Source organism: Amia ocellicauda, chromosome 12 (assembly GCF_036373705.1).
Source record: "Amia ocellicauda isolate fAmiCal2 chromosome 12, fAmiCal2.hap1, whole genome shotgun sequence".
Classification (NCBI taxonomy): domain Eukaryota; kingdom Metazoa; phylum Chordata; class Actinopteri; order Amiiformes; family Amiidae; genus Amia; species Amia ocellicauda.
This window is the reverse complement of record NC_089861.1, coordinates 1,910,876-1,927,576: the sequence shown is the minus strand read 5'-3', so window position 1 is coordinate 1,927,576 and position 16,701 is coordinate 1,910,876. Positions and strand designations below refer to the sequence as shown.

At 45.1% G+C, this 16,701-nt stretch overlaps 1 protein-coding gene across 1 annotated transcript; it reads right to left on the bottom strand.

Annotated features, from left to right (window-relative positions):
• Window positions 1-6,715: 6,715 nt before the first annotated feature.
• On the bottom strand, window positions 6,716-15,084 carry LOC136765055 (GTPase IMAP family member 8). Its single transcript, XM_066719526.1, has 4 exons — window positions 14,998-15,084; window positions 13,059-13,418; window positions 10,970-12,100; window positions 6,716-10,126 (listed from the first exon to the last, which is right to left on the bottom strand). The coding sequence occupies exons 2-4, from the start codon at window positions 13,087-13,089 to the stop codon at window positions 9,081-9,083; spliced, it is 2,208 nt and encodes a 735-aa protein (XP_066575623.1). The 5' UTR covers window positions 13,090-13,418; window positions 14,998-15,084; the 3' UTR covers window positions 6,716-9,080.
• Between the last annotated feature and the right edge of the window lie 1,617 nt (window positions 15,085-16,701).

Below are 16,701 nucleotides of genomic sequence, written 5' to 3'. Positions count from 1 at the left end.
GGCAGAACAAGAGAGAACTGTTGCTATTGCTGGTGATGCTTGGAGACAAATGTTTGCATTACAGGAGTAGCTAGACATGATCAGCATTGTTAAAAAGGCATATAAATGCCATTCATTTGAGCTGGATATTCCTTTTGATCTTGGCAAAATTGCTGTACAGAAGTAATTATGCAGTGAGAGCCAGTAAACTACATTTACATTGAACAGCAAAAGGAAATACGCTGTTAGTTGAATGTATTGCTATTATTGTTATTGGTGTATTTATTTATCTTTCAGAAATACCAGCCTCTCTCCAAGCTAAAGTTTCAATATTTATGTGAAGGCTTTTGAGTCGAGGAGTACACAGTGGTTATACACTCACCTAAAGGATTATTAGGAACACCATACTAATACTGTGTTTGACCCCCTTTCGCCTTCAGAACTGCCTTAATTCTACGTGGCATTGATTCAACAAGGTGCTGAAAGCATTCTTTAGAAATGTTGGCCCATATTGATAGGATAGCATCTTGCAGTTGATGGAGATTTGTGGGTTGCACATCCAGGGCACGAAGCTCCCGTTCCACCACATCCCAAAGATGCTCTATTGGGTTGAGATCTGGTGACTGTGGGGGCCAGTTTAGTACAGTGAACTCATTGTCATGTTCAAGAAACCAATTTGAAATGATTCGACCTTTGTGACATGGTGCATTATCCTGCTGGAAGTAGCCATCAGAGGATGGGTACGTGGTGGTCATAAAGGGATGGACATGGTCAGAAACAATGCTCAGGTAGGCCGTGGCATTTAAACGATGCCCAATTGGCACTAAGGGGCCTAAAGTGTGCCAAGAAAACATCCCCCACACCATTACACCACCACCACCAGCCTGCACAGTGGTAACAAGGCATGATGGATCCATGTTCTCATTCTGTTTACGCCAAATTCTGACTCTACCATCTGAATGTCTCAACAGAAATCGAGACTCATCAGACCAGGCAACATTTTTCCAGTCTTCAACTGTCCAATTTTGGTGAGCTTGTGCAAATTGTAGCCTCTTTTTCCTATTTGTAGTGGAGATGAGTGGTACCCGGTGGGGTCTTCTGCTGTTGTACCCATCCGCCTCAAGGTTGTACGTGTTGTGGCTTCACAAATGCTTTGCTGCATACCTCGGTTGTAACGAGTGGTTATTTCAGTCGAAGTTGCTCTTCTATCAGCTTGAATCAGTCGGCCCATTCTCCTCTGACCTCTAGCATCAACAAGGCATTTTTGCCCACAGGACTGCCGCATACTGGATGTTTTTCCCTTTTCACACCATTCTTTGTAAACCCTAGAAATGGTTGTGCGTGAAAATCCCAGTAACTGAGCAGATTGTGAAATACTCAGACCGGCCCGTCTGGCACCAACAACCATGCCACGCTCAAAATTGCTTAAATCACCTTTCTTTCCCATTCAGACATTCAGTTTGGAGTTCAGGAGATTGTCTTGACCAGGACCACACCCCTAAATGCATTGAAGCAACTGCCATGTGATTGGTTGGTTAGATAATTGCATTAATGAGAAATTGAACAGGTGTTCCTAATAATCCTTTAGGTGAGTGTATATTAACTACTGAAAACCGCCCTTTGTAGAAAGTGCTGTCTTAAAGCAGCACACGACTGGGAGAGCGGTAGGTCAACTGAAAGACACACCTATAACACAAATATACAAACACACAGACAACAAATAAAATCATCTCTAGGCATCTGTATGAACCACTTGTGAGATTTGTAACTGTATTGATTAAGTCAAGCGAAATGGGACATTGAAGACTGTTCCCCATGAGGGTGTCGTGAAATATCAGCTCTGCTCGTCCTGTCCTTTAAAACACACTCAGGTCTTCACCCATTTGCAAAGGCATGGTCACCATCCACACTGACTGGGACGGACAGCAAGAACTGAAACTTAACAGCTGTCGGCCGGTTCCTAATCAGCCGGTTTCCATAAGTCCCAGTGCGGCTGATGGTCCAGATGGATCTCACACTGACACCGCAGACACTGATCTGAACAGCTGGAGTCGCCATGGATGTCAAACCGCACATGTGCTGAACAGGTAAGACTGTATTACTGTGCTCTGTATTACTCTCCTCTGTATTAGTGCTGCGCAGTACGTGTTTAAAACATTATAATGATTAAGAAATCGCATTCTATAAAGAACAATATCACGATTAAAGTCACAACATGCGTTTTTATTGCTGTATTATTGACTCGTGTACTTGATTGCTTGATCGTGACCCATACCTTATAATGAAAGCTGGTCCACTGCGGAGCGCTCCTGACACAGTGCGGAGAAACCCACCTGAGAGCCCACCCGTCCAGGACTTTACAGCAGTGTGTCTGTGTGTCTCTGTGTTTGTGTCTGTGTCTGTGTCTCTGTGTGTATAGTGTGTGTGTGTGTCTCTGTGTGTATAGTGTGTGTGTGTGTGTCTGTGTGTATCTGTGTGTGTGTGTCTCTGTGTTTGTGTCTGTGTGTGTGTGTGTGTGTCTCTGTGTGTCTCTGTGTCTGTGTTTGTGTCTGTGTGTGTGTGTATATAGTGTGTGTGTGTGTGTTTGTGTGTGTGTGTCTCTCTGTGTTTGTGTGTGTGTGTGTATAGTGCGTCAGTGTGTGTGTGTCTCTTTTTGTGTGTGTGTGTGTGTGTGTGTGTCTCTGTTTGAGTGTGTGTGTGTGTATAGTGTGTCTGTGTGTGTATATAGTGTGTGTCTGTTTGTGTGAGTGTGTGTATAGTGAGTGTCTGTGTGGGTGTAGTGTGTGTGTGTGTGTGTATAGTGAGTTTGTGAGTGTGTGTGTCTGTGTGTATAGTGAGTGTCTGTGTGTGTATAGTGAGTGTGTGAGTGTGTGTGTGTGTGTGTGTATATTTGTGTGTGTGTGTGTCTGTGTGTATAGTGAGTGTGTAGTGTGTGTGTCTGTGTGTGTGTGTATAGTGAGTGTGTGTGTGTGTGTGTATAGTGAGTGAGTGTCTGTGAGTGTGTGAGTGTCTGTGAGTGTGTGTGTGTATAGTGTGTGTGTGTGTGTGTGTATGTGTGTGTGTGTGTGTGTGTGTATAGTGAGTTTGTGAGTGTGTGTGTCTGTGTGTATAGTGAGTGTCTGTGTGTGAGTGTCTGTGTGGGTGTAGTGTGTGTGTGTGTGTGTGTGTGTATAGTGAGTGTGTGAGTGTGTGTGTGTGTGTATATTTGTGTGTGTGTGTGTCTGTGTGTGTAGTGAGTGTGTAGTGTGTGTGGGTGTAGTGTGTGTGTCTAGTGAGTGTGTGTATGTGTGTGTATAGTGAGTGAGTGTCTGTGTGTATAGTGAGTGTCTGTGTGTGTGTGTGTGTGTGTGTGTGTGTGTGTGTGTGTGTGTATAGTGAGTGTGTGTGTGTGTGTGTGTAGTGTGTGGGTGTAGTGAGTGTGTGTGTGTGTGTGTGTGTATAGTGAGTGTCTGTGTGGGTGTAGTGTGTGTGTGTGTGTGTGTATAGTGAGTTTGTGAGTGTGTGTGTCTGTGTGTATAGTGAGTGTCTGTGTGGGTGTAGTGTGTGTGTGTGTGTGTGTGTGTGTATAGTGAGTGTGTGTGTGTGTGTCTGTGTGTATATTTGTGTGTGTGTGTGTCTGTGTGTATAGTGAGTGTGTAGTGTGTGTGTGTATAGTGAGTGTGTGTATGTGTGTGTATAGTGAGTGAGTGTCTGTGTGTAGTGTGTGTGTGTGTGTGTGTGTGTATATATTTGTGTGTGTATAGTGAGTGTGTGTGTATGTGAGTGTGTGAGTGTGTGAGTGTGTGTGTGTGTGTGTGTGTCTGTGTGGGTGTAGTGTGTATGTGTGTGTGTATAGTGAGTGTGTGTGTGTATAGTGAGTGTGTGTGTGTGTGTGTGTGTGTGTGTATAGTGAGTGTGTGTGTGTGTGTGTGTATAGTGAGTGTGTGTGTGTGTGTGTGTGTGTGTGTGTGTGTGTGTGTGTGTGTGTAGTGTGTGTGTGAGTGTGTGTGTGTGTATAGTGAGTGTGTGTGTATAGTGAGTGTGTGTGTGTGTATAGTGAGTGTGTGTGTGTATAGTGAGTGTGTGTGTGTGTGTGTGTATAGTGAGTGTCTATGTGTGTGTGAGTGTCTGTGTGTGTGGGTGTAGTGTGTGTGGGTGTAGTGTGTGTGTGTGTGTGTGTCTGTGTGGGTGTATAGTGTGAGTGTGTGTGTGTGTGTGTGTGTGTGTGTGTGTGTGTGTCTGTGTTCACCTGGTGGTGTCCCAGCGCGTCTCTGGGTCCAGGGCTTGAGAAAGGGGCAGGAAGAGGGTTTGTGTGACTCGGGAGAAACACGGAGCCGGTTGTTAGGTTTTGAGCAGCATCACACAGGTGTGTTACAGCAGAGACACTGTAACTGATAGTTACACGTCTGCAGCCCGGCGCGCCGCTTCATTATTATTATTAATATTGTTGTTGTTGTTACTGTTATAAACGTTATTAAATGAGGCAAAACGTGTTGCACTTCCAATGCTCTGACTTTTAAAAGGAGAAATGAAAGCTCTCTCCCTCCCCACAGTTAGTGGCAGTGTTGTCGTCTGAACAGCGAGGGCAGTGTCTCCCACACAGAGAAGCCGGATCCTTTCAGAAACATCCTGTTGAGTCATCTTTGAAATATTGAGGTCGAACTGATAAGAATTGAAACAGACATTGCGTTGTTATTTGGGTTGGCAGCTTAATGTAGATGGTGGGTCTATACCTGTGTCATATCATGTCACCTATATCAACAACCCCCAGTGACGTATAAATATTATACATATTTTAGCTTACGACCAGTGTGGTTCCTCAATGTTTAACACACAAATTCAACGCAGAAGTGAAATCTGAAGCAGAGGGGATCTTGTCAGTGTCCTCTAACTATTTTATTAATGAACAAAGCGCATTGCACTAAACGCGTCACTGAAGAGCACCGTGTCCAATGTAGGCTGCCGGGTGAGTAATTAATTAATTTCTCAAAGTGCACTTCATCATCACTGCTATTTAAATTAAAACCCCTAATTCCCTTACTGCTCCTTTCTGTAGTCTTCAGGGACCAGGTCAGTTTTGCTCTTTTCTTTCTTTCTTTCTTTCTTTCTTTCTTTCTTTCTTTCTTTCATATATATATATATATATATATATATATATATATATATATATATATATATATATATATATATAATTGTGTAACCATGCTTTGCAGTATAGAAGAATAGAAAGTGTGGCACTGCAATCACAGAGGTAAAGACACAGCATTGTGAGTATATATACAGTGATCTGGAGGGTGCAAGAGTGCAAGGGCCTTATTATAAACTGCAAACATATATTACTTAACAATTCACAATTTGGCAGCACATTGGGCACACATTAAAAAACACATATTTAGTGTTTATCATTGATCCCGAATCCAACGATGGCATGCAAGGACAATGTGTAGAGACTCTGAACACCATGTTCCAGTATAATGAACATAATAGTAATAATGATCCTGCAAATGAAAACTCTGAATGTTCAAACTTAAATTTTGACTATTTTCATTTATTGAGAGACTCCTCATAATGTGAGGCCCTCAGCTGTAGTTTGCTTAGCTTATACTTAAATCTGGTATTGTGTGCTCAATGACATCATCGAGAGAGAGAGAGAAGATGCTAAGATGGCAATGGGCCCGACACTTTGCGAGAAGATCAGAGATGGACTGAAGAACCTACAGAATGGATCCCAAAAGAAGATATGAGATGAGGAGCTGTGCTGGAGGCGGCTGGGAAAGAGAAGCAGGAGTAGATTGAGAAACGTTGAAAGATCTAAGGCCTCCATCCCGCAGCGCGGCGGCTTATGATGATGATGATGATGATGATGATGATGATGATGCTGCTGCTACAGTAAATCAATCACATACCTGTCTCTGAGGTGGCTGAAGAAATGGAACCTTATATCCAGACATCGAAATCTGTCATCAGCCGTGGAGAATATATCCAATACACCCCCCTGGTAAATACTGTACTAGTCCTAATGTCCCTGAAAGAAAGTGTTTTAAAAATGACACACGATACTCAGACCTTGCCTGTCGAGAGGCCAGATCCTATATGCTTCGTGCGCTTTGCTTCTTGAGAATGTTCGATTTAAACATTTACAGATGTCAATAAAAAAATAAAAACAGCAAGAGCACATACTATACAAACTTTATTCGTGTGCGTTGTGTGAAGTGAGGCAGCTGTGCAGCGGGACTCTGACGTGTCTGTGTTCAGGGCAAAGGTTGCTGACAGTGTAGCAGCTCACACACCCTGAGAAGACAAGAAGTAAGTACAAGATACTACAGTATACAATAGTGTACTATAGTATATCACAAGTTACACTTTTATACTATAGTATACTGTAGTATTATGGTATAATAGTGTACTACAGTATTTGCTTTACTACTGTAGTAGGAACTGTAGTACATCACATGGGTCTACAGTATACTTTAGAAAAAGTTATAGGGAATTAGGTTATGTAGGTTGTGGTAGTGAATCATATGGAATAATAATATTATCAGTACTAAAACTCTATATGAACTTAATGTACTTTATTATTAGTAGTAGAAGTGGAATACGTATTAATATATAAAACAGCATTAAACTAATTTAATGTATTTATTATTAGTAGTAGAGGTGATAGAAATATTACTATAATACGGTATTATAAAGGGAAAATGTATTGTAAATACATTCTTAAAAACATGGTTAAATCATGGTAAAATCATACACAATATGCTATATTATGGGAAATGAGGTGTGTAAAGTATTTTGTGGACATTTCATAGCGCACAGTAATGATATAATGAATAATATGGTTTGATAACAATACAAATAATCCATATTAAAAACCAGTCCGTGTCCGGACACGTCTGATTTTGTGGCCGGTTAACTATCTGCTGCCAGATGTGGCCGTTAGCGTCCGTCATGCCACTGAGGAAATCCTTCTCTTTCAGAAGAGAGATGTGAGCTTGACTTGAGACACAGGGAAGAGATCAGAGACATTGTGTCGTAAGATATAATCTCAATGCCGAGTGGGATCACAAAGAAATTACAGTTTTATTAGCAGCATGGAGTGAAATCCACGTACAGAAACAATGACTACAGTTAATATCCGAGTGTATTAAAAACTTGGATTTCACAGTGCCGTGTCTAGTTAAAAATAAACTGAAGGATAATAATCGGAGCGGTAGCAGCCAATTTTATTCATATTTTAACTGTACTGTGTTTCAGGCTGTCGTTTTGTGGATGGTGTGCAGGTCTGTTGTACAACAGCCCTGCAGAGACAGTCAGTGTGAAGGTGAACACGATTCAGTTAACGTGTGTCCATTTACAAGTTAAATGAATTAATAAATAAATACAGCAGATCTGGGTTTCCCTTTAAAACATTAAAGACTGGTTTAATAAATGGGCCCATAAGTCCATAAACTCCATGACTGAGACATGCACACTTTAGTTAAATTAACCTGCTATATTGTAGCTGCTGTTACTGTATGATTAATCGTGAAACGGGTGTATTTTGTTTCAACTGTAACTTGCCCTGGTTAAGGATGTCTGGTAAGTAAATTTTAAATAATATGGCAAAAAGTGTAATTTGCAGTTACAAATCTGTTGTAAGAGTAGTAAGTTAAGGGAGTTAAGTTTTAAAATACATATATACTAGCACATATCTTGATAATGATTACTATAATAACAATAATAATAAATAGCAAATATTTATTTTATTGTTGCACATGGAAACGTTTTCTTACGTTAATGTATATAACATTGTCTATAATGTTTGTATAATTGTATATAATGGTGTCTACACATTTAGCTCTTCCTAATATCTCTTAACAGAAACCTTTATTTATTATGCTGTCTTCAATCATGTAAAGCAGAAGGAATAAAACAGACACAAAAGTCCTGTCCACATCAGGCTGTGTCGCTCGTAGTGTTGTTCTGTTTTAAAAACGAAACACAAACCAAACCCACAATCGCTCTGCTCCTCCCACAGCATGGGATGGACTTGCTACAATGTCGTGGTTTTACTCCGGCATTGCACGGCACGGCACGGCACGGCACGGCACGGCACGGCACGGCACGGCACGGCACGGACGCTTAAGCCAGTGGAACCGAGGCATAAGTGTGTGAAGTTTGGTATGTGTAGGATAAGAACTGTAGGAAGACAATTGCTTGTAGCAACAGAATAACAAAAATAATATTAAAGATTTTGCATGTTTTCACATGCAGACTACTAACAGTGTAAACTTCAGTGTGAAGAGGTCAGTCCTACCTTATTTAATAGTGAAAACATTATTAGAGATGCTGACATGTTGAAGTTAAGGCCAACTATTGTGGCATAGCTGTAGTGTGTGCATCTCCGGCCCCACTGCACCTGAACATTACAATATATAGGCAACTTCATAGATACCTTTGACATACAAACAAAAAACTGAATAAAAGAAGATATATTTGTACAAACCAAGGAAAACAGTCTCCCCTACATCCACTCTCCTGCTCCTGATGAACACATTGTTCAGCAGCGATCAGCCCAGAGCAGGTGTTAACAATGTTAACTGCAGCAATGGAGACAAAATAAAACTCAACCGCAAAGACAGTCACTGAAGCCCATGAACAACAACACACAAAACCCTGAGGTGAGTCCGTGTTGAACCTGGAAACGCACAGAAATAACAGAACACATTTGCAGTCCATCCAGGGAACTAAAGCAGCACACAGCCCCACCGTCTTCATTAAGCAGATCAGTTTCCTTACAGAGAAATCCCTCCGAGGGATTGAGTCGCATTCTTATTAAGCAACAGCTCCTTCACGAATCGCCAACTGTCCAAAACTGTGTCTCTGTCTGATACTGTCTCACGGTGTCTCACTGTCTCTGTCCAGCCGAAGTGAAACGTTCCACCTTCTCTCCGATTCCCTCCACTGTCAGTCGCAGTCTCTCCAGTGTCTCTCTGTAACTCTGCAGCTCTCTGGCCTGATCCTCATAGCGCTGCCTGAGCTCCTCAGTGCTGAGCCCCAGTGCTGCTGCAGGGAGCTGTGCCGTCACCACCACCTCCTGCAGGGCCTCTGTGTGTCTCTCTGCCTCGTCTCTGGCCTGTCCCTCATAGCGCTGCCTGAGCTCCTCCATCTCCCTCCTGTGTCTCTGCTCCGCCTCTCTCCTCTCCCTCTCCCACTCCTCCCTCAGCACCTCTCTCTCTCTCCAGCCTCCCTCTCTGCTCTCGCTCTCTCCTCAGCTCCTCCTCCAGCGCTCTCCTCCTCTCCTCGTCCCTCTCCTCCCTCAGCCTCTCCTCCAGCTCTGCTATCTGCTCCTCCAGCGCTCTGATCTTCTCCTCTCGCTGCTGGAGCTCCCCCTCCATCCTGCGGAGGAAGTTGTGCACTTCCTTCTGCTGCTTCTCCCTCAGCCCTTCCTCTTCCCTCTGTTTCCTCTCCTCTCTGTCCCTCAGGATCTGCTCTTGCCTCTGTCTGATCCGGGACTCTGCCTCCTGGTACATCTGGCTGCTGTAGTGGCTGCCATTGTTTGCTGCCACCATCTCCTGGATTTTGGCCAGGAGCTGTGTGACCTGAGTGCCGTCGCCCCTGTTCTTGTTGTCCAGAGCGTGGTACCTGTTCCCGCACTTCTCCACCAGCCACCGGAGCTCCTCGCCGCCCGTCTCCACAAACTCCTGGACGCTCTTGCCGTTCAGCTGGTCGGCGTGGGTTAAGAGGAGCACGGTGCGCCCCGCAGCCCCCTCCTCGAAGATTTCCCGCACCCTCTCCAGCATCCTCCTCTCCTCCCCTGTGGATCGGCCCAGCGGGGTCACCAGGAGGAAAGCGTGGGGTCCCGGGGCAGACAGGTTGATACAGAGCCCCATGTCCCGTCTCACGTCCCCCTGAGAGAGTGGCATGTGGAACCAGTCTGGTGTGTCCACCACAGCCACCCGTCTCCCAGCCACGCGTCCTCTTCTCCTGACGCTCTCCTGTGTCACTGCAGAGCTGCTGGCTTCAGAGGGAAACTCCTCTCGGCCCAGGATGGTGTTTCCTGCCGCGCTCTTCCCAGCCCAAGTCCTCCCCAGCAGCACCAGCCTCAGCTCAGGGGGACTGGGAGGCGCTGGGGCGTCTGGACTGGGAGTCTCTCCTGGGCTTCTCTCTGGAGCGGCACCTCCACTCACTGCAACACAACACAACACACAACACACAGTCAGAGCTGAGACGACAACACGGCACAGACACACTGCTGAGATGGGCTGAGTGTGTCACTGCAGTAGAGCGGCAATGAGCCAGACTGGGATACTGTCTGTAGATGAGAGGAAATATCAGCACAACAAACAGCACAATAATGATGCATCAAATTAGAAGAGCCAGTGAGATCAGAGTCAGTGATACAGACTGAGAGGAGAGCCAGTGAGATCAGAGTCAGTGATACAGACTGAAAGGAGAGCCAGTGAGATCAGAGAGTCAGTGATACAGACTGAGAGGAGAGCCAGTGAGATCAGAGAGTCAGTGATACAGACTGAGAGGAGAGCCAGTGAGATCAGAGAGTCAGTGATACAGACTGAGAGGAGAGCCAGTGAGATCAGAGTCAGTGATACAGACTGAGAGGAGAGCCAGTGAGGTCAGAGAGTCAGTGATACAGACTGAGAGGAGAGCCAGTGAGATCAGAGTCAGTGATACAGACTGAGAGGAGAGCCAGTGAGATCAGAGTCAGTGATACAGACTGAGAGGAGAGCCAGTGAGATCAGAGTCAGTGATACAGACTGAGAGGAGAGCCAGTGAGATCAGAGTCAGTGATACAGACTGAGAGGAGAGCCAGTGAGATCAGAGAGTCAGTGATACAGACTGAGAGGAGAGCCAGTGAGATCAGAGTCAGTGATACAGACTGAGAGCAGAGCCAGTGAGATCAGAGAGTCAGTGATACAGCATTAATCAGACTCACTGTAGGGAGGGTAGATATCCAGGCTGCTCCTCCTCTTGACAGGCAGAGTGGATTCCTCTGTCTCTTTCTCCAGCTCCTATTCCTTCAGTGTCTTTCTCATCTTCTCCTTCAGCTCCTCTTCTCTCTCTCTCTCCCTCTCTCTATACTTCTTCTTCATCTCTTCTTCACTCTCTACCTCCTTCTCTTCACACTCCCCTCTGAGCTGATCTACCTCTCTCTCTCGCTCCCATAATCTCTGTTTCAGGTCTGCTATCTCTCTCTCCCTCTTTTCATCCTTCTCTTTCAGCTGCTCATCCCTTTCTCTATCTCTCTCTACTTCCTTCCTTTTCTCCTCTTCCGTCTCTCTCTCTCTCTTTTCAAATCTCTGTGTGAGGTCTGTAATCTCTCTCTCTCTATCTTCATCCCTCTGTTTCAGGTTTTCATTCTTTCTCTTCCTTTCCTTACACTCCATATTTAACTCATCTATCTTTCTCATAATCTCCTCTTTCTCTCTAATCTCCCTCTCTCTCTTTTTCTCCCTCTCTTCATCCCTCTGTTTCTTCTCCTCCTCCTTCCTCTTTCTGATCCTCTCTTCCATCTCCTGGTATGTCTCAGTAGTGAAGTGCCAGCCCCCGTGTCCTGCCACCATCTCGTCTATCTTGTCCAGCAGCTCTGTGACCTGAGTGCCGTCGCTCCTGTCCCTGTTGTTGAGGACATGATACCTGTTCCCACATTTCTCCACAAGCCGCTGGAGCTCCTCCCCTCCTCTCTCAATGTGCTGCTCAATGGTTGTGTCTCTCAGTCTGTCCCCCCAGGTGAACAGCACTATAGTGTGTCTCCAGACTGTCTCACTGAGGAGCTCCAGGTGTTCCTGCACTGATCTCCCGTGTCTCTCTGTGAATGAGCCCAACACAGGAATGGTCAGGAGGAGAGCGTGGGGTCCCGGGGGACACAGAGACACACTGCGCACAATCTCCTGTTTAACACACTCTGGAGTCTCCTGTACAGAATCAGTCCACCTCCAGCCTGGTGTGTCGACCACAGTGACCTGCCTCCCGGCCACGTCACCCTGGCTCTTCTCACTCTGCTCAGTCTCTCTCTCAGTATTAAACGCCTCTCTGCCCAGGATGGTGTTTCCTGATAAACTCTTCTCAGCCCATCTCTTCCCCAGCAGCACAATCCTCAGCTCTGAGAGACGCTGTGTCTCAGGGGAAGCAGTCTGTCTCCCCCCTGTCAGAGAGAAACAACACAGTTTATATCCCTCTTCAGTCCCACTGCCTCTCCCTCCATCCCTCCCTCTCCCACACTCGTTCCCTCCCTGTCTCCCCTCTCTCTCCTCCTCTCCCTTCTTCTCTTACTGATGCTGCTTTCTCATTACCTCTCCTTCATTCTTTTTTCTTTTTTTCCATTATTATCATTATTATTATTAATAATAATATTAGTACTATTAATAGTAATCTGTCATGTATGTTTTATGACCTTTATCATTAATAGCCAAACCTGTCAAGTTCTTCTTCTAACTGACATCTTACTCCTCCATCTCTCACCATTTCCCTCCCTCTACCATTTTCTTCCTCTTCTCTCCCATTCCTTTTTCCTCACTCTCTTTCATTTTCTCTCTCCCTCTCTCTCTGCATGCCATTGCCTCTCCTTCCCTCTATCTCTCCCCCTTATCCCATCTCTCTCCCTCCTCCTCTCTTTCCCCCAATCTCTCCCATTTTCCCTCCCCCTCTCATTTCTTCTCCAACTCTCTGCCTTTCTTCCTAATTTTGTTCTCTCTTTAAGATTCTTGCAATCTTTATATCCCATTGCAGCTCTATTCTTTCAGGGTGTGTAGTCCAGTGTGGTGTTGTATGTGAGTGTGTGTGTGTAGTGTGTGTGTGTGTGTGTGTAGTGTGTGTGTGTGTGTGTGTAGTGTGTGTGTAGTGTGTGTGTAGTGTGTGTGTGTGTGTGTGTGTGTAGTGTGTGTGTAGTGTGTGTGTAGTGTGTGTGTAGTGTGTTGCTGGTGTGTTGCTAGTGTTTTCCCTACAGTCACTCCAGTCACACAGTTTGCCCATCAGCTGTGTCTCAGTCCCTCTAATAACTCTCTCAGTGGGACTCAGCGGACACTTTAACTTGGGGACGGGAGGACAGAGGGACAGTCTCTCCTGAGGGACACAGAGGACAGAAACACAGAGCAGCGACTCACCACCAAGGGAGGAGGACCATCTGCTCGCCATCTCTCTCTCTCTCTCTTAGATCAGCTGTTGAAGGACTTTTCTTCAATACTGAAAAGTTACTTTCCTTCTCTCCCTCTCTCTCAGTCACTCTCCCTCCAGAGGTCACTGGTCTTTCATCTCTCTCTCTCTCTCTGTTGCTCAGTGTCCACTCTCCCTTCACACACACAGTGCTTATCTGGCCCCTCTGTGGCAAAGGGGCTCCAGGTGTCCAGAGGCTCAGTAATGAGTCCCTGTAGAAACCAGAGGAGCTCAGGGTTCAGATCCAGGCGTTTCAGTGGCTCCTCCAGATGTTCAGCCCAGCTTCTGCTGCTGCTCCCTGTCTGCAGTGTCTGTGAACGAGAGCACAGCTGGTTACTGGGGGACAGTGCTGGTGTTTCTGGAATAACTTCAGAGCAAAGCAAAGATGAATAACAGGAGCATTAGGGTGACTGGTTTCCAGTAGAGACTCGACCAGGCTTCTCTGAGGGACCCCAGAGTGTCAGTGCTGTGGCTGAGCTGAGAGTCGTCCTCTCAGGGTGTTTAATATAGGGCGCCAAAAGTATAATAGCAAACACATAAGTTTTTGTCATTTTTCAGAGATTTAACTTAAATCGGCTGTTTTTCCAGCTGTTGTAAGTAATTAAGCCATTTCCCCCACATTTATAAATATATATATTTTTTTAATGAACACTTGAATAAATGTTCAATCTCCGCTTTGGAAAATAAATATTACTTTTTTGAATATTTATTTAGCAATATCCTAAATATGGGCTTTGCAAACTAGTCATTGAATAAATATGTATCTTTTAAGTCAATGTTTCGTTTAAATATTAGAGGGGAACTGCACCCCAATTTGTTTGATCTAAATTATGTTTGTTGTATATATTGTTTTAAATATGGCAATGTAGCAAATAGTCTGAAGTGAAGATATATTTATGAGCAGATACGACAAAGGTGCCACGAAATTTCACTTTTTCATTTTCATTCCCTTACAGGACAGCTGGAAACCGTTCACACATTAACGATCTCATTGGTCAGCCTTGACATTCCCTGCTCTGTTTCTAATTGGCACGTCACTCCTTTTTGTTTTGGAGCAACATGTTTGATTGCAGGCTTGTTGGTGCTTTGCCGTTAAAATTCAGAAATGAATCAATGTCTCAATGCGCATTAATAACAAGACTGATTGAGATGATTAAAGCAGTCCTGAGATTATTAATCAAGCAGTGGTTCAATCACGCAGACTACATGGCCGCCTTGCCCAGAGAGGAATGAAGTGCAGCCTTAGAAAGCAGCTCTCATAAGACACAGGGCCGTGCCCATGATGTCACCAGTGCCAAAGGGCAGCTTTGTCTTCCACGGCTTCTTTTGCTGCCCATCTTCATGCAGTTTTCCACACGGATGCTGCCTCTGCACAGCTAATGCATTTCCAGACGCACCTTGGCTCATTTAAACTCCTAGGTCAGAGAGGAGACGGGTCGCTGTAGAATTCCCTAACCAGTACTACAGTGGACATGATGACTGAGCTTCCTGCGTTTACTGCCAGACTGTGACATTGTGGATTACCGGTTTAAAACATGGACGCAAGCAAATTAAAGATTTCTGTGAATCCCATCTAGAAGTCATTGCTAAATGTAGAGCTGAGCACTTGTGTCAGTGTTATTGGTAATTAAGCTTCTTTCTGTGGAAGGCATGTGGAATTCCTCCAGGAGAAAGTGAAAGTAAATCTCATGTTGAGCTCAGAAGCGCTTTGTTAACTCCTCTCCTGGGTCGGACAGAGACACAGGCCTGAGTGGAGCAGCTCAGTTGCAGTGAGAGAAAGAAACTGACCCAGATCAACACAGTGACAGAGAGAGAAACTGACCCAGATCAACACAGTGACAGAGAGAGAAACTGACCCAGATCAACACAGTGACAGAGAGAGAAACTCACCAGGCTCACCCCTCTCCTTTCTCATTTTCTCTCAGTATCTTGTCCTCTCTCCTCCTCTCTGCTTCTCTCCTGCTCTCTGTGTCCCTCTGATCTGAGAATGCAGGGCTTCCTGCTTGTCTGATCAGATACAGGTGTTCAGGTAAAGGTGTGTTCATCTGGGGAATGTAAACTCTGTCCTGGCGTACCTCCCATAGTCAGTGAAAAGCAGAAGAACAGGCCGGGCATCTTTCCACTCTGCAGCCAGACTGGAACAGCACTGTCAACAAGACTCAGGGTTTGTGCAGAAACTCACAGAGCTCCCACTGCTGTTGTCCCTCTCCCTTTGCTCATAGTCCCCAGTTCCTCCACAGGACAGCAGGGCCTCATAGGAGACTCTTGTCTGTTATAACTTGTTATATATTTACACCGATCAGCCATAACATTATGACCACCTGCCTAATATTGTGTAGGTCCCCCTTTTGCCGCCAAAACAGCCCTGACCCGTCGAGGCATGGACTCCACTAGACCTCTGAAGGTGTGCTGTGGTATCTGGCAGCAAGACGTTAGCAGCAGATCCTTTACGTCCTGTAAGTTGCGAGGTGGGGCCTCCATGGATCGGACTTGTTTGTCCAGCACATCCCACAGATGCTCGATTGGATTGAGATCTGGGGAATTTGGAGGCCAAGTCAACACCTTGAACTCGTGATTCATCAGACCAGGCCACCTTCTTCCATTGCTCCGTGGTCCAGTTCTGATGCTCACGTGCCCATTGCAGGCGCTTTTGGCAGTGGACAGGGGTCAGCATGGGCACCCTGACGGGTCTGCGGCTACGCAGCCCCATACGCAACAAACTGCGATGCACTGTGTGTTCTGACACCTTTCTATCAGAACCAGCATTCACTTTTTCAGCAATTTGAGCTACAGTAGCTCGTCTGTTGGATCAGACCACACGGACCAGCCTTCGCTCCCCACGTGCATCAATGAGCCTTGACCGCCCATGACCCTGTCGCCGGTTCACCGCTTTTCCTTCCTTGGACCACTTTTGATAAGTACTGACCGCTGCAGACTGGGAACAGCCCACAAGAGCTGCAGTTTTGGAGATGCTCTGACCCAGTCGTCACATCACAATTTGGCCCTTGTCAAAGTCGCTCAGATCCTTACGCTGCCCATTTTTCCTGCTTCTAACACATCAACTTTGAGGACAAAATGTTCACTTGCTGCCTAATATATCCCACCCACTGACAGGTGCCAAGATAATGGGATTATCAGTGTTATTCACTTCACCTGTCAGTGGGCAGAATGTTATGGCTGATCGGTGTATATATATATATATATATATATATATATATATACAGCTCTGGAGAAAAATAAGAGACCACTCCAAGTTCAGAAATCAATGTTAAGTGGTCTCTTATTTTTTTCCAGAGCTACAGTGTCTTGCAAAAGTATTCAGACCCCTGACCAATTCTCTCATATTACTGAATTACAAATGGCAGGGGTGGATGCAGGGGGGGCTCAGTGGGCTTTTATCTTTGACATTATTAGTTTGATTTGTTTTGTTTCGTATACAACAAAATACAGACACTGGAAATCAAGGTAAGGTTAATGCTATCTTTATAAAGATGCCTTCAATACAAAACTCTTTTTAACACTGAACCATTATGCACTTGCGCAGTCTCAACAATGTAACATAACTTTAACTTTACTTTTTATACTAGTGCTCTG

What these genes read in the sequence shown, in the direction of transcription:
- LOC136765055 (XM_066719526.1), bottom strand. Translation starts at nt 13,089, where the DNA reads ATGGCGAGCAGATGGTCCTCCTCCCTTGGTG. An exon ending in ATGGTCCTCCTCCCTTGGTG is followed by an intron (nt 12,101 to 13,058) that starts GTGAGTCGCTGC and finishes TCTCTCTGACAG; the next exon opens with GGGGGAGACAGACTGCTTCC. An exon ending in GAGAAAGACACTGAAGGAAT is followed by an intron (nt 10,127 to 10,969) that starts AGGAGCTGGAGA and finishes GTTGTGTTGCAG; the next exon opens with TGAGTGGAGGTGCCGCTCCA.